The sequence below is a fragment of the Chelonoidis abingdonii genome, chromosome 8 (genome assembly GCF_003597395.2).
Source record: "Chelonoidis abingdonii isolate Lonesome George chromosome 8, CheloAbing_2.0, whole genome shotgun sequence".
NCBI classification, from domain to species: Eukaryota; Metazoa; Chordata; order Testudines; family Testudinidae; genus Chelonoidis; species Chelonoidis abingdonii.
The window spans coordinates 3,314,450-3,340,809 of record NC_133776.1 but is presented as its reverse complement, the minus strand read 5'-3'; the positions used below and the strand labels follow the sequence as shown (position 1 = coordinate 3,340,809).

Below are 26,360 nucleotides of genomic sequence, written 5' to 3'. Positions count from 1 at the left end.
TCACCACAGCAGGTCTCTGGGGGTCTCTGCAGATATTCTATCCTTGCTAGAGCAAGACTTGTGGGATCAAAGCTGTTGAGAGTGGATGTAAAGAGCTGCACCAGGAAGCTATGCCTAGTGCATAGATTATATGGGTTCTGCCCACCCCAGAACTATGCTACATAGCTCCATCTGCTGGCACTTTATCTATTACTTATTTACATATATACAGGCACAGAGCACTCTTGTAACAGGCCTAAGTCACTTCAAGGCCCAGTGGCACCAATATGGCAGCTGTTGACAACAGGTAAATTAGCTTTTGATTCTTTTATGTTTGATTCTTTTACTTTGGAATTTTGGCCCCTTGGCCTCATGTGGCCCTAGGAAATCAGAGCAGACCACAGCAGGAGAGTGTCTCCATGGAACACGTGTCAGAATTGTGAACTTAAAACAGTGCTGTCAAAGTTCAGGGCCTGCGGGTGTTCCAGATGGCTGCAGGAGCTGATGGTGTCTGGCATGCTTTTTGATGCAATCTTGCTATTGACAATGTATTTACTGAATTCTGCTTCTCTGAACACAGAAGGAACCAAGAACCCAGAGCAGTTTCTTCACTTACAACCCACAAGCTTCTTTAGCTAACATCACACCCCAAAGCGTGCTCTCTAGCTTCTTCGAGGGTCACACTGTGCTTACAGCAGGGCCGCCCAGAGTGGGGGGCAAGTGAGGCAATTTGCTCCAGATCCCGGGGCCCACAGGGGCCCTGCGAACCCTGGCCCGGCAGCGGTCTGGGTCTTTGGCAGCATTTCAGCAGCGGGGGACCCTTCAGTGCTGCCGAAGACGCAGAGCGACTAAAGGGCCCCCTGCTGCCGAAGACCCAGACCGCCGCTGGGTGAGTACAAGCTCCACAGATCCCCTGCTAGATCCCAGGCCCCCTGAATCCTCTGGGCGGCCCTGGCTTACAGGCTCCTGCTTGGTTGTCTTGCCTCTCCCTGTCCCTCTGTTCTTGTCTGGTCTGATCTTAGGCTTGGTCTGCACTAGCAACTTATGTCGGTATAACTCCGTCATTCAGGCCTGTGGAAAATCCAGGCCCCTGAGCGACACAGTTACACCGGCCTAACTCCCAATGTAGACAGCACTATGACTAATGCAGTATGTTGGCACTCTTGCCGGACATTGCTACTGCCTCTCAGGGTGGTGGATTACCGCCGCCGACAGAAGCTCTCCCATCAGCGTAGGTAGCGCTGCTGTACCGCTGCCACCTTTTAAGGTAGACAAGCCCTTGGTTCTTGTGGGATCTCTCCTCCCACATACACCTACCCAAACCAATGCGTAGGCAAAAGCTCCTGGATGGGCTCACACAGAGGCTGCTCGAGGTATATGCAAGCTAGGAAGCTGCTTAGGGCTGCAGATTTCAGGGCAGCTGGTTAAGGCCACAGATTTGAGTGGCCTTGTGACAACACCCGTGCTCCAGGTGACAACTCCACTCACTCAACTTTGGCCTGGTTCTCTGTCTGTCATGGCGGGTGGGCGGTTGAGCCAAACCTGAGTGGTGTGACAACCCACGGAAGTATTGCCTAGCACAGCAGGTTGTCTTGAGTGGCCTCTGGGTTCACACGCCCATTGTCTTAGGTGGGAGCTTATGCTCACAGTTATGTTAACTGAAGGGTGAGTTCACACCTTTCAGTCTCAATGGGGTTTTAACTCACCCCATAACAAGCTCATAACAATAGCAACAACCTAAGCACCATGTTTGCAGGTGTCATTAAATATAAATAGCCTTGGTAGAACTTGATTGTATTGATCATTGTGATGGCTACTATCAGTGTTTATTTGTAGCAGTTTTTCTGATCTTTTCAATTTAAATTTTCAGTTGTGGAAAATTATGCAAGGGGGTCAGACAGTTATTTAATGTCAAAAGATGTTGAGATTTGAAAAGTCAAAAGCTTTATAAACTGCTCAAAACAAATTGGCAACATCATGTCAAAATACACAAGGTAACTATCTTTAACCCAACAAATGACATGTGTTTTCATTATTCATTCACTAGTCCATTTGTAACAAGTATTATTTCAGAAGTCTAAGTCACTGGATTTTGATTCTAATAAGTTCTCAAGCAGCATTTTGCTTCCTTTGCTTATCTGTACATTTTGATTCTTGTCAGAATGGAAATGTTTTGTCATCACTTTGTGTGTGTGTGTGTACGGTGAAACTGATGATTACCGATGTTTACTTATAAAAGTCTAATCCTTCCAAGTTTAAATATAAACTTCAGGTTCTTTGCCTGAAAGCTGCTGTACAAATGCTAAAACCTTCAATTTTGTAATTGTGCTGTGGTTCTGAATTAACTACATTATATTTAGACAGGTTGGGAACAAAAACACACTCAAACTTTGGGAGAGTTTGGATCAGATCTTTGTTGCCCCTTGTGTTCCTTACATTTCTGATTTATCTTTCTGGTTGCTTGCCCCTCCTGTCTTTCTTCCTAGCCCTGTTCAAAAAACCACAAACAAACAAACAAACAAACACCTAATCTAAAGCTCGAAACCCAGAAAACCAGCCCATTCTAATGACTGCAAACCAGAAATAATTGTGCTGTCATTACCAGCCACCTCTGTACCCAAATGCTCATTTATAGGATCAAAAATCCAGGTCATTCACAGATAAGGTGACCAGACTGAGACAGCAAATGTGAAAAATCAGGACAGGGTGTGGTGTGGTGGGTGGGGGGAATAGGAACCTATATAAGCAAAGACCCCAACCGGGGCTGTCCTATAAAATCGGACATCTGCTCACCCTGTTCCCAGCCCCTGCTCCTGATCGCTTTCGCTGGTGCAGCACTGGCAGCGGAGGGCGGGACCCACATGCTGCGCCTGGGGGATTTAACTGGGAAGGACCGGCACCGAGGCGCTTGGCTGCCGGGCGCAGCCCATGCAGCTGCGGGTAGGAACTGCCGCCCCCGCTGCTTTCTGTCCGCTCGCTCCTCCGTAGGGAGCGCGGTGTCCGTTTCCTGGCTCCATTTTACAGTATCGCTCCAGGAGGAGGTTGACTACGGGGGCGCGAAGGAGCGTGGCTGGGCACCTGGGGCCCGGTTGCGGGGGGGACAAGTCGGTGGCTGTGATTGTTCCCTGCCCTCCCCCACCCCGCTCCAGCGCTGCAGCACGCTCAGCCCAGAGAGCCCCCGGATCGACCCCCGGTGCGGATCGCCTCGCAGGGGCGGAGCCCCCAGGCCGCAGCAGCTGGAGCAGAGGAAGCGCAAGATCCCAACATGGCAAATCAGCACTGATCAGTCCAAGCTGCCTGGCTGAAGGAGTGAGGCGCGTCTGGGGCGCTGCCCAACCCAAGAGCCAGCTGGGTTCTCCCCTGGTAGGTCAGCGGAGTTTGATTTCCCCCACGCTGCAGAGTCGGACGTCTCTGGAAGGTGGAGTTTCTCTCTGTCTGTGTAGACACACACACACACACACACACACGTGTATATTTCTGCGTGCTAAAGACCGTGTCAGGGATGAATGGAGAGTGTGTGTGTGTGTGGGTCAGTGTGTCTGTGCTGTCTCTGTGTTGTGAAATGTGACTCGGCCCTGGTTTGGCAGGCAGCCTGGAGCTGCCTTGAGTAGAGGAAAACCCAGCTCCGCCACTCCAGGGCAGGCGCCAGCATTGAACCTGCTAGGCGCTGGGCAGAGGGGATCTGATTTCTGAGCTCCTGCAGGAGCTGGGACATTCTACAGTTGCGGATGCTGAGAGCCGTTGAACCACGCTGTGAACCCTGCTGAGTGGAACCACTTCCCCCAGCCCTCCACCGCCGAGCTGTGGCGCCGACCTGCTGGGCACGCCATTAGCGCCTCTCCCCTACGCCGGCGTCCCTGGCTCCGAGCAGAAATCCAGCCCGGCTCTGGCAGTGGATAGAATGGTTTGCGGAACCACTTTGACCGGACAGTAACATGGGGGCTTGCAGGCTGGAAGATATAACGCTCCGAATGGGGGCCGTGTGGAATCCGGTTTGGTTCGTCTGTTTGGTTTCTATACGCCGGGGCTCTTTACCGGTCCTACAACGGGAGAGGAAGGGGCCTGGGTTCAGCAAAGCAAATCAGGCGACGCTTTCAGCTGCCTGGAGAGCCGCATGTCACTTGCAATTTCACCGTCCTGATGTGTCCCCAGGCCGCTGCCGGCTGGAGACAAAAGCACGCCGCGTTTTCCTTGTGAGCTCCGCAGAGCGGGGGGGCGCTGGACCTTGTACCATCTGGAGTGCGGCGGGGGGGGGGCGTACTCCAGCACCTGTAAGCAGGCGACAATAAGCCTTCCTGTGCCATAGGAGCCTATCATGCCATTGATGCAAATCCGCTCTTCACAGCCCTGGCCCTAGCAGGTGGGGCTGAGCCTGGGAACAGAGGGAAGGGCAGAACTGTGGAGGGCGAAGAGGTGAATTCATCTTTTGCCCAGTGCTGTTGTCAATGAATGGCCCAGATTGGTTAAACCACATGGGTCCCATACATGCTGAAATTTACACAACTTTAATGGTGTCCCATTGTCACGGTTCAAAGACATGGTGTGTGACGAACTGGGACTGTTCTTAATGTTTGCTCGAATACTGTGTTGGTGCCTCAGTGTCCCTAGGCAGTCTTAAGTATCTAGGGTGGATAAGGGTGTGTGATGTACAGAGGAAGGGCCATGCCCCTAAATGCCTGGCACTCTGTCTCCTACAACTGATGGCCTGGGCCCCTCCTCTGCAAAGGTACCACTGAAGGTGTTGGAGACAAAGTACAGGTGACTTCCTGGCCGAAAAGGGCTGAGCAGAGAGGAGGGGGGGGGTTGTTAGTCTGGAGCTTGCTGGGGACGAGGAGTGAAGGGCAGACCTAGGGGTCTGGCTCACTGCCCCCAGAATGGACCGGCCGAGGGTCTGGTTCGCGTATCTACAAGCTCTGTTTTAGACCTGTCTGTCATCGAATAAACCTCGTGTGCTGCTAAGAGTCACGTCGACTGCAATGGGTTGCAGAACCCTGTGGTTCCCCAGACCCCGCCTGGGTGGGCTCGCGTGGAAGCACACGAGGGCAGAGGAGCTGAATGCTCCAAGAAGACCCAGGAGGTGAAGACGTGTGAGCTTCTTGCCCTGAACAAGTCTGCTCCAAGGGAGAGGAGGCTCCCCAAAATCCTGCCTGGCTTTGTGGGGAGCAGTTCCAGAGCATCGCCCGGGGACTCCGTGACAGGGTGAAACATGGGTCAGTCCTGTAAATGTGTTTTTGACTGTGTCTGGACTAGCTGTGTGGTAACCAGTCCGTCAGCATCACAGATCTTATCTGTGCTCAGATGTCATGGTTATGAGTGCAGGATAAATATCTGATTAGACTGCAGTGTAGCTGGGATTTTACTTCTCTGGGCTTTCTTGGGTTTGCATTGTTCTAGAAGGAAAACATCCATGTTTTTTGTTCTTTTTGTTGAATTACAGTTTAACCTCTACTCAGAGCGGGTGTGATCTAGTAACTGTAGCAAAGGCCTGGGAACTGGGAGTTCTGGGTTCGGTCCCCAGCTCAACCTGTCAGTGTCTCAATTTCTCCATCTGGAAAGCATGGATAACAATACCTGTCTACTTCAGAAGGGTGCTGTTGGGTATTAAAAGTGCTCTGAGGTCTTCAGATGAAAATTATTATTTACGGGACAGATTCCATTCTTGCTGACAACAGAGTAAATCTTTTGTAACTTCACCAGCCAAAGGAGTTACTCTGGATTTACACCAGTGTTACTGAGAGTGGTGGATGTTAGAATTACTGTGGACATTCATTCAGAACATCTTAGATGTGTTTCCAAGTCTGTAGCCAATAGTATTTTGTTCATAGTGAATACGAAGTAGCAAGCATACACTTTAAGATCCAGTTTTATCTTAAAAACTTGAGTAGATGGAGGGGAAACAGGCCAAACCCTAAGAATTTTGTTTTAATGCTCTAGTTTGTTGCCAATGGAGAATGGTAGCATTCAGGTGCGGAAGATTTAGGGTGAAACCTTGGTCCACTTAAGTTAATGGCAAAACTCTCACTGATTTCAGTGGAGCCAAGATTTCACCCTTAGTGCCAAATAACAGTTTGACTAGGGGAGTGTTACCCGGCACGTTTTAGTCACATTGTAAGTGGAGCCTTTGTGTTCTGTAAAGTCTCAGTCCAGTACATTTAATTTACTGGGAATATAATTCATCAGGTTTTATTCTGATGGAAAGTGTTGAACCCCAGTTGTGCTTTGTTTAGAATAGATCGCTTCATACTGACCTCTCTGTTTCTAGCATCTGCTTGTGATACCACACAAAGGGAAGAAACAGAGCAGCTCCCATAACCAGGGAAATATTTATTCCAGATGCAGAAAATCACTGTCTGTCCTTTTGGAGAAATGTCCACTCTGTTTATTTGGGACAAAGGTCAGTTTGGTGATTCATTAACGGGTTGGAAGATCATTTCACTACTCTCTTTGCTTCCGTTTCTTTATTTCTTATTAACTCTCCCTCAGATGAGAACTATTGCTGAGGGTCTAGGCATTGTGACAATAAGATGCCATGGTACTTCTTGGAAGAATAAGGGCTTGGCTATACTTGCAAGTTGCAGCGCTGGTGAGGGGGTTACAGCGCTGCAACTTACTCGGTGTCCACACTTACAAAGCTCAGCCAGCGCTGCAACTCCCTGGCTGCAGCGCTGGCTGTACTCCTGGTCTGCTACGGGTGTAGCGAATCCAGCGCTGGTGATAGCAGTGCTGCTCATCAGGTGTGGACACTCACCAGCGCTGGTATTGGCCTCCAGGGTATTAAGAGTATCCAGAATTCCTGTCTACAAAAACCAGAAGGTACTCCCCGGAGCTACCAAACACAGCTGCTCGAAGGTACTCCCCGGAGCTACCAAACACAGCTGCTCTTTGCCCAGCGAGTGAGCCGAGCCAAGGCTTTGGAATGTTCACAGCTGTTTGCTTGAGGAGACAAAACAGCAGGCGGGGGGGGAGAGGAGGGAGTCCGTCGAGAAGCTGGCTTATCTGGTCTGAAGCCTTTTTTACATTTAAGAGTGATTGAGAGAGGGGTGGGGAAATGGCCAGAATTTGCAAGGGAGGAGCTGTCACACAGTGTCTGCTCCAAAATCCGCTCTCTCTGTCTCCCGACGCTCCCTGTCACACTCCACCCCTCCCCCTCTTTTGAAAAGCACGTTGCCGCCACTTGAACGCTGGGATAGCTGCCACAATGCACCCACTCCCAACAGCACTGCAAATGCTGCAATGTGGCCACACTGCAGCGCTGTAGCTGTCAGTGTGGCCACATGCAGCGTGTTCCTACACAGCTGTACGACCACAGCTGTAACTCCCAGCGCTGCACATTTCCAAGTGTAGCCATCCCTAAGGGTCTCGTTGCTGTCTTAGTGCTGCGCTCATATAAATCTCATTTCAGCTAAGAAATGTTAGCTGATTCTGTCTTTGGATGGAATAATCTAAGAAAGTGTAGCAGATGCTGCAGGAAGTGGTGCTGGTTATTTAGATCCACAGATGACTTCTTATTAAAGCAGGTCTACACTTAATCTTTTGTCAGTATTTTGCTGACACTTAAAGAGTAAATAGATTGATCTGGGTTAATTAGAGGCTTGTCTGTCTGACTCAATCAAGCAGATAAGGGAGTGGCTTAGATAGGGCAGAATAAAGGAGGTAAATATAATTAATACCAAGTTAACATGGGTTTATGGAAAATATGCCTATTTGACACGAATTTTCCCGCCCCCCCTTTTTTTTTTTTTTTTAAATGAGGCTACAGATTTGGTTGATGAAGGTAACAGTCTTGGTACAATATACTTGGACTTCTGAAAGGCATTTCAGCTTGGTACGCCACAACATTTTGATTTATAAAACCTATTTGGCACACATTAAATGAATTAAAATGCTGTCAAAATGCAATTGTAAATGGAGAATTATCATTGAGTGGGTGTGTTTCTAGTGGGGTCCCGCAAGGATCTGTTCATGGCATTTATCAGTGACCTGAAAGAAAACAAAATCATCACTGATAACATTCGCAAATGATACACAAATTGGATGAGTGGCAAATAACAAAGAGGATAAGTTGCTGATACAGAGTGATCTGGATTGCTCCTTAAGCTGGGAGCAAGTAAACAATATGCATTTTAACATAGCTAAAAGTAAATGTGTAAATCTGGGAACAAAGAATATAGGCCATGCTTACAGGACGGGTGGTGCACTCCTGGGAAACAGAGACTCTGAAAAAGATTTGGGAGTTCTGGATAATCAGCTGAACGTGAGCTCCCAGTGTGATGTTGTGGCCAAAAGGGCTAATGTGAACCTGGGGATATGTAAACTGGGGAATCTGGAGTAGGAGTAGATGGCATTGGGGAGCCTGTCCCTGGAATCCTGTGTTCAGTTCTGGTGTCCACGGTTCAAAAAGGATGCTGTAAGTCAGAGAGAATTCAGAGAAAAGCCGTGAGAATGATTAAAAAATGAGAACCTGCCTTGTAGCGACAGACTGCGATCAAGGCACCCTTAACCTTCTCGTTGTTAGGCTAGATTGAGCTCCTTGTGTCTAGCAGTACCTAGATGGGTAACAAGTATTTAGTAACATGCTTTTTGGTCTAGCAGATAGAGGTATAACAAGATCCAATGGCTGGAAGTTGAAGGTAGGATATGAGGAGTACGTTTTGAACAGTGATGGTAACTAACCACTGGAACAGTTCAAGGGTCATGGTGGATTCTCCATCACTGGCAATTTTAAAATCAAGATTTAATGTTTTTTCTACAAGACCCTACTCTGGGAATAATGTTGCGGGTTCCATCTGGCCTGTGCTCTGCAGGAGGTCAGACTAGATCAGGAGTGGGCAAACTTTTTGGCCTAAGGGCCACATCAGGGTTCCAAAACTGTATGGAGGGCCAGGTTGGGAAGGCTGTGCCTCCCCAAACAGCCTGGCCCCCTCCCCATCCCACCCCTCCCACTTCCCACCCCCTGACTGCCCCCCCCGAACCACTGACCCATTCAGTCCCTCGGCTCCTTGTCCCCTGACCACCACCTCCCGAGATCCCCCGCCCCTAACTGTCCCCCCCAGGACCCCACCCTCTATCCAGCTCCCTGTGTCCCCTGACTGCCCTGACCCGTATCCACACCCTAGTCCTCTGACAGCTCCCCCCAAGACCCCATCTCCTATCCAACTGCCCCCTATCCCTTGACTGCCCCCTGGAACCCCCTGCCCCTTATCCACCCTCCCCCCCCTACTCCCTGACCCCTTACCATGCCACTCAGAGCACCAGAACTGGCAGACGTGCTGCCCATCAGGAGTGCACTGCCCCGCCGCCCAGAGCGCTGGCGGCACAGTGAGCTGAGGCTGTGGGGCAAGGGGGACAGCAGAGGAGGGGCTAGGGGCTAGCCTACTTGGCCGGGAGCTCAAGAGCTGGGCAGGATGATCTCGCAGGCCATAGTTTGCTGATTTTTGGACTAGATGACTATGGTCCCTTCTGGTCTTAGAATCTGTGAATCAATAATAGTATCAGTTAAGGGTTATTTTTTTAATTGATATTTTTATATCCGTAAAGCCGTAAATGCAACAATACCAGCCAAAGCACTTTTGTGGCAGTATAACTTACTAATTTTGGGGAGCTGGTACAGGCTCCACCAGAACTCTTTGGCAGTAGAAGCTGCCTCGATCTACCTATCCAGGCAAACGTTTTCCAGTGTAGCCTAGGCTGCAGTGCTTCAGCCCAATATTAGAAGCCACTTTGCTGTTGGAGTTGCCATCTTTGAGACGAGATGTAAAGTGAAGTTTCTGACCATTGTCGTCGATAAGGAAACCATACTAATATTTCTCAGAAGTAGCCATGTTAGACGTGGTGCCTGGCCAAGTTTTGTCTTGAGCTGTTTCCTGCTTGGGTTCATATTTGCAATTTTAAGAGGAAACAGTCTTTTTCCTTCCCAGCCCTGAGCTGCTGGGCAATGTTACTGTGTGCTGTTTGACTGCTGTCGTGTTTCATCTCAGAGGTGGCTGCACGGGGGCAGTGAAAAATCCATATACCTATTTCATGAGGCCTTTTGGAGAGCCTTTGGGACAAAAACATGCTGGTGATAGACAATTATTCCTAATCAGTTACTTATGAAACTGACTTGTGATGCAAGTAGTTGCATGCCAGACTGATCCCCATCCCCTGGCATAACACCAGAGGTTAAAGCAAGGGAATTGTGTGGAGGGAAAAACGCAGCTCTCCCTCTTCTCCCTGGCTTAAGTAACCAGTCCTCCTCCACAGCTCCCAACCCTGTTCCAATCTGCTTTTACCACTGCATATCACCTCATGGATGCAGTACACACATGTGTATCCTAAGGGGGGCAGGTGGGCTGGAGTCAGGGTGTCACTGGGGGATCCAAACTATTATCTCTTAGGGCACATCTACATTGTAGTGTAAGCCCCGGGGTTGAGCTCAGGCTCAGGCATAACCTTCCTTCTGTCTACGCACAAATCCAGTTAGGTCAGGATTGGATCAAGAGCCCCAGGACCCTATGGGAATGGAGACTCTGACCCTGAGTCAGTCTGGGATCCACAGTTCAAGCAGTGTAGACACAGCCCTGTTGGACTTGTGCTCTAGGAGTCTACCAAAAGTATCTCACGGGCTGACTTTCTTTGTCCTCTCAACAGCCAAGCATGGTGGTTGACCACGAACACGGGGCTAGAATGACCACATTTTGGAAGGGCGCTGGGAAGTCTGGGGTATGGGCGGTTGGACGCAGACCTGCATAATGCAGTGCAGATGCTAGAGCCCCAGGTTGGGACCCAGGATCAGCAATTCCTAACCTGGGGTTACAGATGACTGTAGACACTCAAGCCCTAGGCTAACTTGAGTTCTAGTAACCCTGGGCTTACCTGACAGTGCAGACAGACCCACAAGGATCCCCCAGACCTGCACAGATCCCACCTCTCTTTCCAGGATAGTTGAGGCCCCGTGGTCCATTTGGTTGCCACTGCCTCTGCCAGGCTGAGAGTTATACCTCTTGCTTTGTGATGCAGACACCTGCCGTCTGGGACAGAGACACAACGAGAACATAGCGTAGATTCAAAGGCCAGAAGGCACCACTGTGATCCTCTGGTCTGGCCCCCTGTACAGCACAGGCCACAGAACTCCCATTGAATAACGCCTAGAGCAGATCTTTTAGAAGAACTTCCCAGCTTGGTTTAAAATGTTCATTCACTGTCTGTAATGCCAAGTGGATCTGAACTGGTGAACAGCTCTGTAGCCGTGGAGTTCCAGTCCCCTGTGCCAGTTCTGGTCATTTGTTTTCCCCCTCCTGTTTCCAACAGGTACTTGCCCTCTGACACAAACCACCCTCTCTGGACCCCGGGCTTGCCGCCAGCTGTGTCCCCCAGTTTGGAGCTGGGTTAAGCTTCACTGGATCACGTGACATTTCACACCAGTGTAGCACATCTGTGCTCTGTTGCGAAGCCCCCAGTGTAGACAAGGCCTGACTGTTTCAGTGCGGCCCTATGGGCGGGTGGCTGTGACAATGGCTGCATTAGGAATTCCGCTCTCATTGAAGTCTCTAATTTGACTTTTTTACAAATACTGAGCTGTAGTTTCAAAAGCCGCTCTTTGTGCCGATGCCAGCTTGACTGGCTTCTCTGCACGTGCCCATGGCAGGCGCAGCTGCTGCCTTGGGGGAAAAGGAAAGGCTTGTATGGATATGTTCTGTCTTGGCAAGGGTTTTCTCGGGGCAGGCAGGCTGCCTGGCTCCCTGTGTACAGCTCTCTTACGTGACTGAATACAACTTTGTTCTAAGCATCAGCCTCTGTCTTCCCCTTTCTCCTCCCCCTCCAACTGCCCTCTGACCGCTGCAGCTTCCCCTGACCCTCACTGAGACCCTCGCTAGTAGAGCCACGTGGCCGCTGCCTCTGAAGCGGGGAGATGGCCTCCCCGGGTCAGTGTTCTGTGTGTCTCAATCTCTCTTGGAATCTGCCCAGATTTACTGATGCTATTGGCTTATGTCAGGCTTTCCAGTGACTGTCTCTGGCCTGTGTTGTGTGTGTGCAAGTAAGTGAGGGTGGAGGAAAAACAACTTGGTGTCTTTCAGGATTGGAAATAGGTTCAAAATTGTAGATTATTGGTATGGGGAGCAGGGAATTGCCTTAGAATTTCTCAGAGGTGCCATATGGAAGCCGAGACAGGGCTCACCTTGCTCGTTAAGGTGTCAGTCGGAGCAAGCAGGCTTCGGCCTGTCAGTTTTAGTGTCATCAAGACAGCAGTTGTTCAGGTGGTTGAAGATCGGCGAGGTAATTGCTAAAGCACTCGCACTGTGCCGCTTGGACCTGGGTGACTGACTTCTAGCCTTGTGCTGTGCAGGGTCGTGGTTTTCTGCTTCATGGCTTCTTCTTGGAAATCACTCTAGGCTGGCGTGTGGGGACTGGATGTCTCTGGGGGATGTGTCCTGGGTTATATAGGGCCTTCCATATCTGGGTCACTGTTTCACAATCAGCCCTGGTGAACAGTAATCGGTTTTCTGACGTGCACAAATTCAGTAGGAGCTTGGCTGGGACTCATCGTGCTTGCGACTAGAGCTGTGGGCAAGTTGCCATGTGAAGCTGTTCATCTGAGCATTGCTGGCCTGGTGTGAGATTCACGTGAGCCTTTTAAAGAGAGTGGTCTGGGCTAGAAACACCTGGTTCCTTACTCCAAAAACTTTCCTGTGAACAAACAGGCTTGAGTGCCTTCTCCCATCCCCCTTTTCACACCTGACACTGCTAGGGATTGTGTCTGTAGCTAGCCAGGGACATTGCCCTAGGAAGAACAGTGTTTGGCTGAGGGCTGTCTGTACGCTTCCCCCCCCTTTCTGCAGGCAGCCAGTTGATTCCTTTGCTTCTGCATGGTACAGTTGGGATAGGCCCCATCGTTTTCCGTTTAAACTGATTTCTACCCAAAAAATCCCAGGTTTTACAAAAAGTATTACTCTTTTTTTTTTTTTTCTAATTTTCACCCTACGTTTGTATTATTCAAATATATAAAAATAACTTTTTTTATTATGAAAATACAATAAACTGCATGAGTGCTGTATTACAAAAACACGTTAGTCTGTGTGTATATGCAGAGCTGCCTGTTGAGTAATGCCATGTGTTAGTCTAGACTCGGGATATGCATAATAAACAAACAGGGACACACACAAGCTCTGAAGTATGTGAGCATCTGAAGCTACTGATGAATCTCACGCCCACCACATACACATTTCAAGCTGTTAGCAGATAACGATTTAAAGATCTGACATACTAAAATGGGAAGAAAATCAAAAATAAGAAAAACGGGAGAAAAGGAAGTTGAGTGTATGCGCTGCAAATGGTATGGCCCAGTTATCAAATGTTAATATTTATAGCCTAATAGTTCTATGTCTACAACAATAAACTGTTTTTTCAAATAAAACTTTTCATTTGGGGATTAGGAATATATTGTTTTCTTAAACTCAGAGGTGGCATTCTGGTTTTGAGTTCTGTTTTAGTTCTGCAGCAAGCCACATTGAATTCCATTCATCAAAGCATTAGTCTAATCAGTACTTCCCCCTCATCCTTCCCCCCCCACCAAAATAACCCAGATATTTATCTAGACAAATTATCAATAGCTTTTTCCCACCGATTTTCATCTATTTTTTTTGTTGCAGGAATGAACACTGGTAGATTCCTGGGAAAAATAAAATAACCAAAACCGAAGTGCCCTAAGTATGAGGTACATGGGGCCTCAGCTTCAGGGAAGCAGTCTCTCTCTCCTGCCCTGATCCTGAATGAGAGCAGGGAAAACTCAGGTGCCCCCCCCCCCCACCTCCTGGACTGTAATAGGCTACTTAAGGAAAAGCAGAGGGCCATGGGGCCTGCGTGGAGGTGGGCGATGGTGATGCTTTTCAGTTTTGGAGGAAATGGCCCTGTTTTGCAAGGATTTGCCTCCTGTTTTCTCAGAGGCTTCCAAGTTGAACCTGTTTGTTCAGAGAAAAATATTTGGAGTAAGGAACCAGGTGTTTCTAGCCCAAGTCAAATCCTCTGCAAAGCTCACGTGACTCTCCCACCGAGGCTGGCAACGCTCAGATGAACAGCTTCACACTGCATCTTTCCCACAGCGCTAGTCCCGAGCCCATGAACTTGACAATTTGTGTGCTAGGCAGCTGGCCAGTTTCACACCAGCCTACTGGCTTCCTCATCTACGTTTAGCTCAAGCTCAAAACGTGAAAGTCTCTGGGGGAAGGCAGGCGGCTCTTATGCTTAAAACACTGAACTAGGATTTAGGAGATGTGGGTTCAGAGACTCCGTGTGCCCTTGGATCAATCGCTCATCTGTTTGTGTCAGCTCCATGTGTGTCATCCCTTTTATCTGGTGTGTCTGTTTAGATCACAGTAGAGCGTCACAGTCTGACCTCACGGATCTCTCTGTGAATCACTTACTCTGCCTTTTAAATGCACCATGCCTCAGGCAGTATCGAAGGAGCCTGATCCAAAGACCCGCAGTGGTGTTCCTCTGACCTCAGTGGACTTTGCATTGGGCCCTAACGATTACTTTATTTGTGTGCTAAACCAAATAACTCTTTACTGGCCAAATAAAATAGTCGAACTTGAACTTTTTTGGCTTGAGCTGGTGCTGGTGGTGGATTTAGTCTGTGCACTGCTGACAGCTTTTCCTGTGGTCGCCGCTGTGTGGGAGAAGTGTGGTAGGAGTGAGTCACTTTCCATTAACTTCCGTTTTAAAGTCTGTTTCAAAAACCATGTGTGGTAAAGTGTGGAGCCCACATGTACGTGGGTGAGTGTTTATCTCCTTCTTCCCCCCACTAACCAACCTCTTTGAACCAGGACTAACGCTGTCGGGGGAGGGATTGGCTTATGAGACACTGTTGTGAGATAATTTGTGGAGTTCAGCTGAGCGATGACTAAGGGGGAAGGGGACATAGGTCTGCAGATATCTGAGGCATATTCACACCAATGAGAGTTGGGAATCAGTGTGCCACAAGGGGTCAGAACAAGTGTTAACGAGATACAATTGAGAAAAGCAGCATTTGGACTGAATATTAAGAAGTTTCTTGATGGTGAGATGTGGTCTCCTGCAGAATCCACTCCTAAAGGACGTAGCAGATGTTGCTTTCACAGCTAGACTGGACAAGACACCAGAGCGTGCCCCTGACAGAAATGCTCCTAGAGAGATGGGCTGGGATGGCGATGTCTGATTTCTGTGAAGCACTCCATGCTTCTGCAGCAGCCTCTCCCACTGCTCTGAATGGAAACCTCTTCTATGCTCCTCTGTTTCCCCATAACCCAGGGGTGGCCAACCTGAGCCTGAGGAGGAGCCAGAATTTACCAATGTACATTGCCAAAGAGCCACAGTTATACGTCAGCAGCCACTCCCCCCACCTCCCACTCCCAGCGCCTCCTGCCCACTGGCAGTCCCACCAATCAGTGCCTCCCCCTCCCTCCCTGCACCTCCCAATCAGCTGTTTTGTGGCATGCAGGAGGCTCTGGGTGGGAGGGAGAGGAGCGAGGGCACGGTAGGCTCAGGGGATGGAGCTGGAAGGGGTAGAGGGGGGCAGGGCCTCTGGTAGAGCCAGGGGTTGAGCAGCAAGGCCCTACTCCCCGCCCCGCCGCGCACATTGGAAAGTTGGCACCTGTAGCTCCAGCCCCAGAGTCGGTGCCTATACAAGGAGCCGCATATTAACTTCTGAGGAGCCACATGTGGTTCTGGAGCCACAGGTTGGCCACCCCTGCCTTAACCTTTCACTAGACTGTGGCTCTTTCCCCTCACAATACAAGAATGCTGTAGCCTCTCCCATCATAGAAAGCCCACACACCCTTGACCCCGCTTGCTCTCTGCCTATTGTCCCAGCTCCCTTTTATCTCGGAGCTGATTGGACGTGTTGGTTAGTCATTGTCTGGCGTTTCTCTCCTCCAGTCCCATCCTAGACCCTGTACGATCTGACTGCTGCCCCTTGCACTCAGCTGAAACCGCTCTTGCCAAAGCCTCAAGACTTCTTCCCGGCCCGATCTCAGGACTAGCACTCCATCCTCCTCCTCCTGGGCCTGTCGGCTGCCTTCTACATCGTCAGCTGAGCTCTTCTTCCTGTAACCGTGTCTGGGCTTCTGTGACACTTTCCTCTCCTGGTTCTCATCCTACCTCTCTTTGCTCCTGTGGCATGTCCTCTGGAGATCTCACCATCCCCTCTCCAGATTTCTGTGTGGGCTCCTTAGAGCTCTGTCCTTGGTCCCCTTCTTCTCTCTCGCTACATCTTATCTCTGGGTCATCTCATCTGCAAACACGCATTCAGCTACCATCTCTACCTCTCTACTCCAGACCCGTCTCCTTCTCTACAAAGTAAAATCTTTGCTTGTATCCCTGCCATCTCTTCCTTGTGACTGTCCAGCTGTCAGCTCAACCTTGGCGTGGCTAAACCCGAGCGCCTAATTCTCCCTCTGCCCCAAATCCTGCCTCCTACGTTCTTTGTCCACCTCTGTAGACCGGGGTGGGCAAAATTTTTGGTCTGAGGCTCACATGGGCGTTCCAAAACTGTCTGGAAGGCTGGGTAGGGAAGGTTGTGCCTCCCGAAATAGCCTGGCCCTGTCCCATCATCTCCTCCCACTTCCTGCCTCCTGACTGCCCCCCTTAAAACCTCCGACCCATCCAAACCCCCCCCCGCTCCTTGTCCCCTGACCGCCCCCTTCCGGGACTCCTCACCCCTAATCATCCCACTGGGACCCCACCCCCTATCCAACCCTGACTCCTTGACTGCCCTGCCCCTATCCACACCCTCACCCACTGGGACTCCCACACCTATCCAACCCTCCTCCCCCATTCTCCGCCTTCCCCCTACTCCCCCTGCGTCTCCTTCCCCTTCCTCCCCTCCCCGCCATCAGCCCCCCATATCCACGCCCCGCCCGCCTGGTCCCCCTTACATGCTCTCAGAGCACCGGACAGCACCGCAGCTGCCTTGGCCGAGCCTGCACACGCTGCGTCCTGCCCAGCCGAGCCAGCCATATGCATGCCGCACTTGCTAGCAGATCTCATTGCCTCCACCCAGAGCTGCAGCATGGCCAAGCTGAGTCAGGGGAGAGGCCCAGGCTGCCCTCCCCAGCTGAGAGCTCAGGCCCGAGTCAGATCGGTTCACGGCCGGAATTCATAGTACCGGTTCGTGCGCCACAAAAAATAAAATAAATCAGCTCTAAGCTTTGTCAAACTACTGCAAACTCACTATGAGTAAAGAACCGAATTTTCCTCTAACACTTTTATAGTAATTAACAATAAGCGTCTGAAAGCTTAAAACCTTTGTGAGCTCCTGAGCCACCTCCTTGCACTTAGACTGAATTGCTTTTCTTGTAGGGAAATGAAGCTGCTTGTCTCCTGGCTCAAACATTCTTCCACAGTCCTGAGGCCAGGACCCTACCCCCCAATCAACCCCCTCGTCCCCTGACTGCCATGACCCCTATCCACATCCCCGCCCCCTGATGGAGCCCACCTGGACTCTCATGCCTATCCAACCCTTCCCCATTCCCCTTCCCCTGACTGCCCCCTGGGATCTCCTGCCCCATATCCACGCCCCGCCCTGCTCCCTGTCCCCTTACCATGCCTCTCAGAGCACCAGGACCAGCAGCCGCACTGCCTGGCCAGAGCCTGCCACAACGCTGCGCTGCCCAGCCGGAGCCAGCCATGCTGCCGCACTGCCTAGCAGGATCTCATTGCCCTGCCACCCAGAGCGCTGGCAGCATGGCAAGCTGAGGCTGCAGGGGAGAGGCCAGGGGCTAGCCTCCCCAGCTGAGAGCTCAAGGGCCGGGCAGGATGGTCTCACGGGCCATAGTTTGCCCCCCTCTGCTGTAGACAATCACACCATTCTGCCTGTCGCTCTGTCCCAGAACCTGGGTTTCATCTTCGACTCGGGCCTCGCGCTAGGCCCTCACTCCAGGATATGTCTAAATCTTGCCAATTCTGGCTGCATAATGTCTCTAACGTATGGGCTTTTGTATCCATCCACACAGCTAAAACTCTCGTCGGTACTCACAACAGCAGGGTCTGTATAATCTGTAATGACGTTACTGAAGTCAGCGAAGAAGTGCTCAGCATGGGGTCCGTAATCTTTTCCAGAGGAGCACAGAGAGCTCTCTCATTCATTTAGTCCTATCCTCCTTATATTTTTTTCTAAGTCTTATCTCTAAGGATTGAGCCAGTGGTGACATGTTGGGAGAGCTGACACTTCACATTATCCAGCAAACTCTTTACCAGCCCCCTTTACATCTGTCCGTGCATCTCTTTCCTGAGCGACCATATGAGCCGCTTCACCTTCTTGAACAGTCAAGGGCTTAAAAATGCCAGCGAAGTATCCACGATACCCGATCCTGTCTCTTCAGAGCACTGCCGAGTGTTGCACTGGAGCCACTGCAGGAAATTGGCAGATTTGAAGAGGAATTTATTTTTGGATTTAGCAGAAATGAGAAGTGCAGCCTGTCAGGGAAATCCAGCATGTCCCTTGCATGGCACAACATCACTCAAAATGCTGAAGAGAAAGTGAGTTAATGTATTCTGGTGCATTTGCTTTCCTACAACAGGAAATAAATGCCCCCAAAGAGTGCAAATATTTAGTGAGATATTCGCTCTGTGGCTGTCAAATCTTCAGGGCGTGCAGCTATTCCTGGTGCTGTGTGTAATGTAGCCTGGGGTGAATACAGAAGTGCCTGGATTCTTTGTGAAGGGATCGATTCTGCACTCACTCGGTTTAAATGAAAGTCGAAAGGTAGGCAGTGCGCACCAAATCGTGCAGAGCTAATCCACTGAAGAAAAGAAGGCTGTTTAATCCTTTCCATGTGACGGTTTTGAAGAACCGTTTTGTACATGTAATGAGCCACAGGCTATTTGGTGTTCAGCATTCTGAGCTCCTGTTGCTCTCCGTAGGAACTGCGTGGCTCTTGGGTTTCCTAGGGCTGGGATCAGCACACAGGGTGCCCAATTCACTCCTCCCTGCTCCTCGCGCAGTGCAGAGGGGATGTAAAACGTTACCAATTCTGATGTCCCCTGGAGCGCAAGGCAACAATAACCTGGTCTCCTCAGAGAACGTGTCTGTGCTCTGCTGTATCACTGATTGGTTTAGTATAACGCATTGGCGGCCAGATCCTGAGTTGCTGATGTGAATGGGAGTTTGGGCATTGAGTTCTGTGTGGGCTGAATCAGGCCCTAGTGAGAATATAATACCAAAAATCCAAAAGGCCTGCTGCCGTTAGTGATGGAGGCAGCTTTCTTTTGATATAATCCAAAATGACTCCTCAAAAACTTTCTCCTAGGTGGGCTGGCTGGGGTCTCCCACCTCATCATGCAGGACGTACCAGCGTTTCCTGAGTAATTATAATCTTGTTCTTGTGTCCTCCTCCCCTACCCATCTGTGTTCTTGTACCCCCCCCCCCCCCGCAGTTGCATCTTGGGTGAAGTTAAGTTGTAAGCTCTTGGGGGTTGGAACCATTTCCCACTTCAGCGCTAAGAGATGCTATTCAGGATTTTCAAGAGAGTCCAGTGCCTTTTGTGGCCCAATTGGACTGTCCTTAAGGGGGGACACATTTTCAGCAAGCACTGAGCACCCAGCCCTGGAGAATCTGGCTCCTTTTAAGGTGCCTCAAATTGGGCATCCCAAGCCAGAAGTACGCCAAATCACTCGTCACTTTCGAAAACCTGAGCAGCCAGGGCTTTAAATGCCATGGTCCTGGGCCGGAAGACAAAGAAGGAAAAGCATTAAGGTCTCATGCACAACCCTGCTTTCTACACTGTATCTGCCTCCTCCCAAAGCCGAATTCCTCTCTCTGCAGCAGTTTCCTGATTTCATGCCCCTGCATGGACTGCAAGAAACAAAGGTCTTAATGTCATCTATGAACCCAAGTTCAAGCTGTCTAGGGTTGTTATGGGAAACCTAAAGAGGTGTTTGTTCGTACCATGCATTAGCATGCCAGCCCTAGGACCTTAGCTGTGCAACGGGGAGGGAGGGAGGAAGGATGTGAGATCAGTGCAAGTGCCTTGCAGAGCAGTTTCACTTATTGTTTGGGGGTGAATGTCAGTGAGTCGCATGTTTCCTCTGGAAACTGCCTTCTGGCTCTTTCTCGGTTATCTCTGATCAGTGTCGTCTTAGTCACATTTAACTCCGTGATTCAAGGAAGCAATTTGCAGCCTTCAGAGAAGTTACCCAAATTGGAAAAGAGATGTTCAGGAGAGTTTTTGAATAACTCAGCATCCTTCCAAACCCGTTGGGCTGGAGCTGATGCACCTGTCGCTCTCAGCCTAACTTGTCAACGATTTGACAGTTCTGTAGGGTTTTTAGCTGACTAAACTGCTTTACCTTGTCCCTTCTCTACCCCTGCTCAGGCTTTGAGAGTGTAGAAATGCAGAGGTTCCACACCAACTGTGACTGACTTGCTAGCAGCTCCCGTGTTTCGTAAACAGAGTTTGTTTTGTGAATGGAACAACTGAGGGAAAATGGTGGTAGGAAAAAGCTAGATTTTGATACATGCAAAAAGAAATGTCTTCGGGGAGGCTGACCAGCCCCTTGGCTGTAGAAATGGGCGATAACTCGGAACACAGCAGAAAGGCCACATAAGCTACTGGACTTTGTCAGAGGGACGTAGCTGTAGGGTTTGAGACTTCAGGGCATGTGTGTGGCATGTGAAGCTGTGTAACAGGGAGCTGCTCTTGTTGTCAGTGTATTAAGGCAGCTGCCGTTTGGTGCAGCATGGTACAGTGGGGACAAACACACAGTGTGCTCTACCCTGCACTTCACTTTTGCTCTTTCTTTGTTGTATCTATACAAATAAATAATAGGTAGACCTCAATTTGCTGGTGCCCCTGCTGACTCTGTGGTTCCCTCTTTCTCTGCTGCGAACTGGCATTGGATATGCTGACTTAAGAAGATGAGGTAATAGGGGAAAGCTACAAATGCTGAAGTGTCCTTTACGTTGGTATGTCTCTGCCCTTTGGCAGGTTGGGATCTCAGCAGTGACTCCAGGGACAAGGTAATAAACCATGGGTGCTATGCAATGCTGTCCGTTTTCAGGAGGGTCTCAGCATTTCGGGTTTCATTCACCCCGCTACAGAAGACCTGTCCTTGGGCCCTAGGTGGCGATCAGTCCATCGTGTGACCCTGCAGCAGGGCGGATTCATCCTGAACACCTTTGCTTTGTCCTTTGTGCAGGTGGCATCCTGTTGCCTATTCCAGCAGCGTCTCTGGAGCTCTTTCCCATGAAGACACTTCCTGCTGCTGTGGGAGCTAAAGGGAGCATCTGAGAGTCCTACACTGGCATCTCTCTCTCCCAGCTGGGTGGGAGGTGTTTAGCATGGCCTAGCCCCCTTCTGTGGCAAAGCCGGCTTATTTGCAGAAGAGTAAACCTGTTGTCCGACAAAGCATAACACAAACTTGCCAGTTGGAGCATCTCTGCTTGTGTCCCTGCTGCTTCTGCGACTGTCTGATAGCCCCCAGTGTGGGCCTCAAGAGGTGAAGACCAGTTAATTTATGATATGGACTATGCATTAATCTGTTTTCTTTCTTAATGCATGTAACTTAAGGACATGGAATTTCTTTGATTTAGGTTTGTTTGCGGAGATGGAGGAGTGAGCTTCTCCATTCCCATTTTGGGTCACGCCATCTCAGCTAGAACTCTGTGCCCTGTTGCAGCACAAATCAAATGTAGCCATGAGGGTCTTGCATTAGATTTAGTTGCACAGGTTGAGGAGGTTAATTTCAAAGGGTCGGGCGTGGACTGAGAACAGTGCAGGGAACTAGTCACTTGTATTTGCCCCAAAACGTGACGCGTGCCCATAGCGAAGGCTGTACTGGTTTTCTTGAGCCTATTGACCGTTGCTGTCATATTGACTTCTTTCCTGTAACACAGGGCCAAATCCTGATGGGTGCTGTGCACCCGCAATTCTTCCTAGCTTCAGTGGGAGTCGCAGCTGTTCAGTGTCTGGCCCGTCAGTAGTACTCGTCCTTCCGTCTTACTTTCAATGTCGTTCTCAGCACGACGAGACCTTGGCAATAAAATTACAACAGCCTCCAACCCAGGCTGGTGTCTGATGATGGCAAAAGGCTTCCTCGGGTGCAGCCAGCAGCTTTGGCTGCCCACAGGGAGAGCTGTACTCGAGCGGTCAGAGCAGATAAGCACGTTGCATCTATGGCCAAGTGGATTCTTCAGTGCTGCAAGAATGAGTCCAAATGCTTGCTTGAGCAAATACAAGGCTATTGTACAAGGCTGTCTGTCGCTCTCCTCCTGGCATGCATGGCTTACTTCGGAAAGCTGTGCTCAGTGACCGGCTATTAACACTTGGGAGGTACTCCAAGAGGTACAGAGGGCTGCAGTGCTTCTCCCCAGCAGCGCAAGCTACTGTGAGCACATCACACCTGACTTCTGCTCTTCACACTGGCTTCTCCAAGAATACTGAGTCAGGGTCTCTGTCTTTATCTTCAAAGTACTCCATGGGCTAGGTCAGGGGGGCCATGGCCCTCTGTCTTGTGAAACGGGATGGGGCTGGCCCTCTTCCCTCCTCATCCCCCGTCGGCCCTGTTCCTCAGCCAGGCTGGAAGCTGGAGCCTGGCCAGGGAGCCCAGGCAGCTGTGGGGAGCCGCAAACCCCACACCTGCCTGAGGTGGAGGGGGGGTCTGAGAACAGTCACTGGCCTGTGTCCCTGCCCAGGGCAGGTAAAGGGTCCGTGTCTTCCCCACAGCTGCCTTGGGTGATTCTTACCCCAACCCAACTCTGGCTTGTTGGCTCCTGAGGCCTTGCCACCAGGCCGGAACAAGAACCCAGTTGGGGTAAGAGCAGCGTGGGGAGCTGTGGACGTCCGCCTGCAATGGGTGGGGGGGTCTGGGGACATGGGCCAGGGGCTGCTCTCAGGCCCCTCCTCCCCAGGCCGGGCTACAGCTTCTGGCTTGGCTGGGGTTGGGGCTTGGGGGGTGGGGGGCAGAGAAGGGGTGGGACAGGGCTATAGAGGGTATGGGGCCTTGTGGTCCCCCCACTTTTAAGAAGAATCTGTCGCCCCTGGGCCGGTGTACAGAAGATCAGCTAAAGCTGTGGTCAACAATTTCATTCCTTTGGCACAATGAAACTTTCTACAGCAGGGATAGGCAACTTATGGCACGTGTGCCGAACGTGGCACACCAGCTGATTTTCAGGTCCTGATCCCCGGTCCGGGGGGCTCTGCATTTTAATTTAATTTTAAATGAAGCTTCTTAAACATTTTTAAAACCTTATTTACTTTACATACAACAATAAGTCTATAATATATAACTAAACTAGAGAAAGAGACCTTTTAAAAACATTAAAATGTACAACTGGCACGCAAAACCTTAAATCAGAGTAAGTAAATGAAGATTCGGCACATCATGTCTGAAAGATTGCCGAACCTTCTTCTACAGTAAGAATAAAAGTCATCCTTGTAGGGGGGAGAGTTTTTTCTCAGGAGCCACTCCTGGCCTGTGGACCAACTCCACCCCCGACCCTCCCAAACAAACAAAAAAAAAAAGCGGCCATCCCGCAAATCTCACCACCCTCAGCTCCCAGTGCAAGGTGCATTTCTTCGACTTACCTTCTCTAACAGAAACATAGTGGTGTGAATGAGAGATTGATTTAAAATAAAATCCAAAACAAAAGACTCCCCTGGGGAGAGGTTGAGACAACATATTATAGATGAGAGTTGCATTGTTCACTGTGCTGTGGGAAAACACTCCATTACTACGGCAGGGTTGCAAGCCCCAAATGTTCAAAAATCAGGAGTCAGGCTCACCTAAAATCGTGAGATTATGTAATAATAGATCTGGTGTTCTTGTTATTTGCCTTCTGCTTTTTGATCCTTTAGGGTGCACTGGGGTCACATTTTGAAGCTTTCTCCACAACCACGAGGGCTAGAAACTTACAGAAGAAGTAAGAAACAGTGCTGAAATCATCACATATCTGCTTGACTCCAGGAGCTGAGGCTTTAAGGAAAACACTAATTATCATGAGAGTTGGCAGCACTGCTTATTGCGAGGAGTGTGGTATAAGGATCTATAGAGCACAGGACTAAAGACTTGGGCCTGTTCTTTGTTTGTTCTGTCTCTTGATTTCATAGACTATCAGGGTTGGAAGGGACCTCAGGAGGTCCTCTAGTCCCACCCCCTGCTCAAAGCAGGATCAATCCCCAACTAAATCATCTCAGCCAGGGCTTTGTCAAGCCTGACCTTAAAAACCTCCAAGGAAGGAGATTCCACCACCTCCCTAGGGAACCCATTCCAGTGCTTCACCACCCTCCCAGTGAAAAAGTTTTTCCTAATATCGAACCTAAACCTCCCCCACTGCAACTTGAGACCTTTGCTCCTTGTTCTGTCATCTGGTACCACTAAGAACAGTCTAGATCCGTCCTCTTTGGAACCCCCTTTTAGGTACAGCTATCAAACCCCCACCCCCAGTCTTCTCTTCTGCAGACTAAATAATTTACTCCAATTGTGTAATGAGTAGACTAGAGCGATGTGGCTCATTTCTCTAGTGTTTGTGAAGTGCTTGGAAATCCGCTGATAGATGGTTCCGTGCTGCAGTAAGTGCAGGGCAGGATCGCTGCTTAGCAGATGTTTGTGAATTTAATGTATATTTAGTGCATATGAAAATAAGGGACTGGGCTGACAGATTTCTGCTGTGTTCACTTCCTCCTACACACACAGCCTCTGCTATTCCAGTCGTGGGCCTCCCCTGTGCATCCGTTGCCAGCCGAGATTGTACTGTGCTTTTTGCAGGCAGCTGGCCACCTGGGAAGCTAGAGAAAGATTTTGTTTGTTTATGCATGACCTTGTTTCCTGTGGGCAGTTACCATTAGCCAGTGTTTTGTGTCATCTTCCTTAATTTTTGTTACTGCTATAAAAAAAATCCATAATTGAATCATCCAGAGTGAAATACATTTAAAGTGAGTCACAGTGGGGTCTTACTGCTGTAACCCTTGTCCTCGCCACCTGACTCTCTCTCTTATTCAGGGCCAGATCCAAAGCCCACTCTGTATTTGATGTTTGTTGTTACTACTTCAAGCCAGGGGTGCAGAAGCACCCTTAGTTCTAGCACCATTGGCTGGATTTGTCTTACAGATGAAACATCCAGCCAAGCTATTCCTGTGCCCTTGTGGTATTAGATGTGTATCAATTCCTCTTCAAAACTATTCTGAACTGTTGCTATCCTCCGTAAAGCAATGGCCACTTCCACCCGGGAAGTGCATTTCAGTGTCGGGCGAGGCGGTTCAGACATACAAGTTCAGAAAGTTTGCTGTGATTATTGCTGTGTGAATAATTGATTTTTTTCAGTTCAGAGGATGAAATGAAAAATAATTCGGTTAAAACCCAAACTGTTTTTTCTGGGAGGGCTGTCTCACCCTTTTGATCTAACAATGTTTTTGTTCAACCCCAAATGACACGCTGCTTTTCTGTTTTACATTTTGTGTTTGGGTGTTTTGCATCCTTTAAATTGAGCTAAGTTCCAAAATAGATGAAAATCAAAACGTTTCCTGTCTAAATGGCTGAAACATACCATTTAAATATTTTTGTTTTTTTTTCATCTGAAACTTTCTCATACATTTGGATAGAAGTCTGTGTAGTTTCGAAGCATGAGCTTTCGTGGGTGAATGCCCACTTCGTCAGATGCATGTGTAGTTTCGGTGGCCTGAAAAAATGTGTCTTCTGGAAAATTTACTACTATTCACTGAATGTTTTACCCACCTATAGTTATGATTCTTTGGAATGGTAGCACTATATAAATATAAGAGATTCCTCTTCTGCGTCTTACTGTCCATCGCATTGGCCTGTCAGAAAAATCAAAGTACTAGAATTCTCTAACTCTTGATTTTTTTGCAAGATGTCCTGCATGTAACTCCCACTAAGCTGGATAGAAACCCAGTGCATGGAAGACCTGCAGGATTGGTCCCATGTTTTGCGTGGTTGGGGCACAAGTCAGTTTATTTTCAGTTCATACAGATGTTGGCATATACATACTGTGGAGAGACTGAAGTGTGTGTGTATGAGAGAAAGAGTGTGTGTTACTACTCTGCTGGCTAGCATAACAAGTTAAAAATAAACCCTAGTGTTTTCCCATGGTGTGGAAATAGCATCCCTTTGAAATTAGAAGTGTGAAAGTGTCAGGCATTTCCAAAGCCGTGACATGCAAAATATGTTCCTCCCAGACTGGAGCCGGAGGGAGGCAGGGTGAACCTCTTCCTGTTTAGTTTGTCTCCAGGCCATTCTCGGATCCTTTTTAAAGAATTTATATACTGAGCTCCCTTATTCTTATGCTAAGGACCTGATCCTGCACTTACTGAAAGTTTTGCTGCTGTTTTGCATGGGAGCCCGCACTTCTAGGCCTGATCCTTCAGGTGCTGAGTACAGCTGGTTGGAAAATGGGTTGTGGTGTTTTTTTTTT

The 26,360-nt window shown here is 49.4% G+C and overlaps 1 protein-coding gene across 1 annotated transcript in view; it reads left to right on the top strand.

The window, feature by feature from the left end:
- The first annotated feature begins 2,979 nt into the window (after window positions 1–2,979).
- Window positions 2,980–26,360, top strand: part of CCDC50 (coiled-coil domain containing 50) — a 61,688-nt gene continuing 38,307 nt past the window's right edge. Inside the window, exon 1 of the mRNA XM_075068321.1 lies at window positions 2,980–3,288. Within this exon, the coding sequence (XP_074924422.1) occupies window position 3,288 (1 nt within the window). The 5' untranslated portion in view covers window positions 2,980–3,287. The remainder of the gene's footprint in view (window positions 3,289–26,360) is intronic.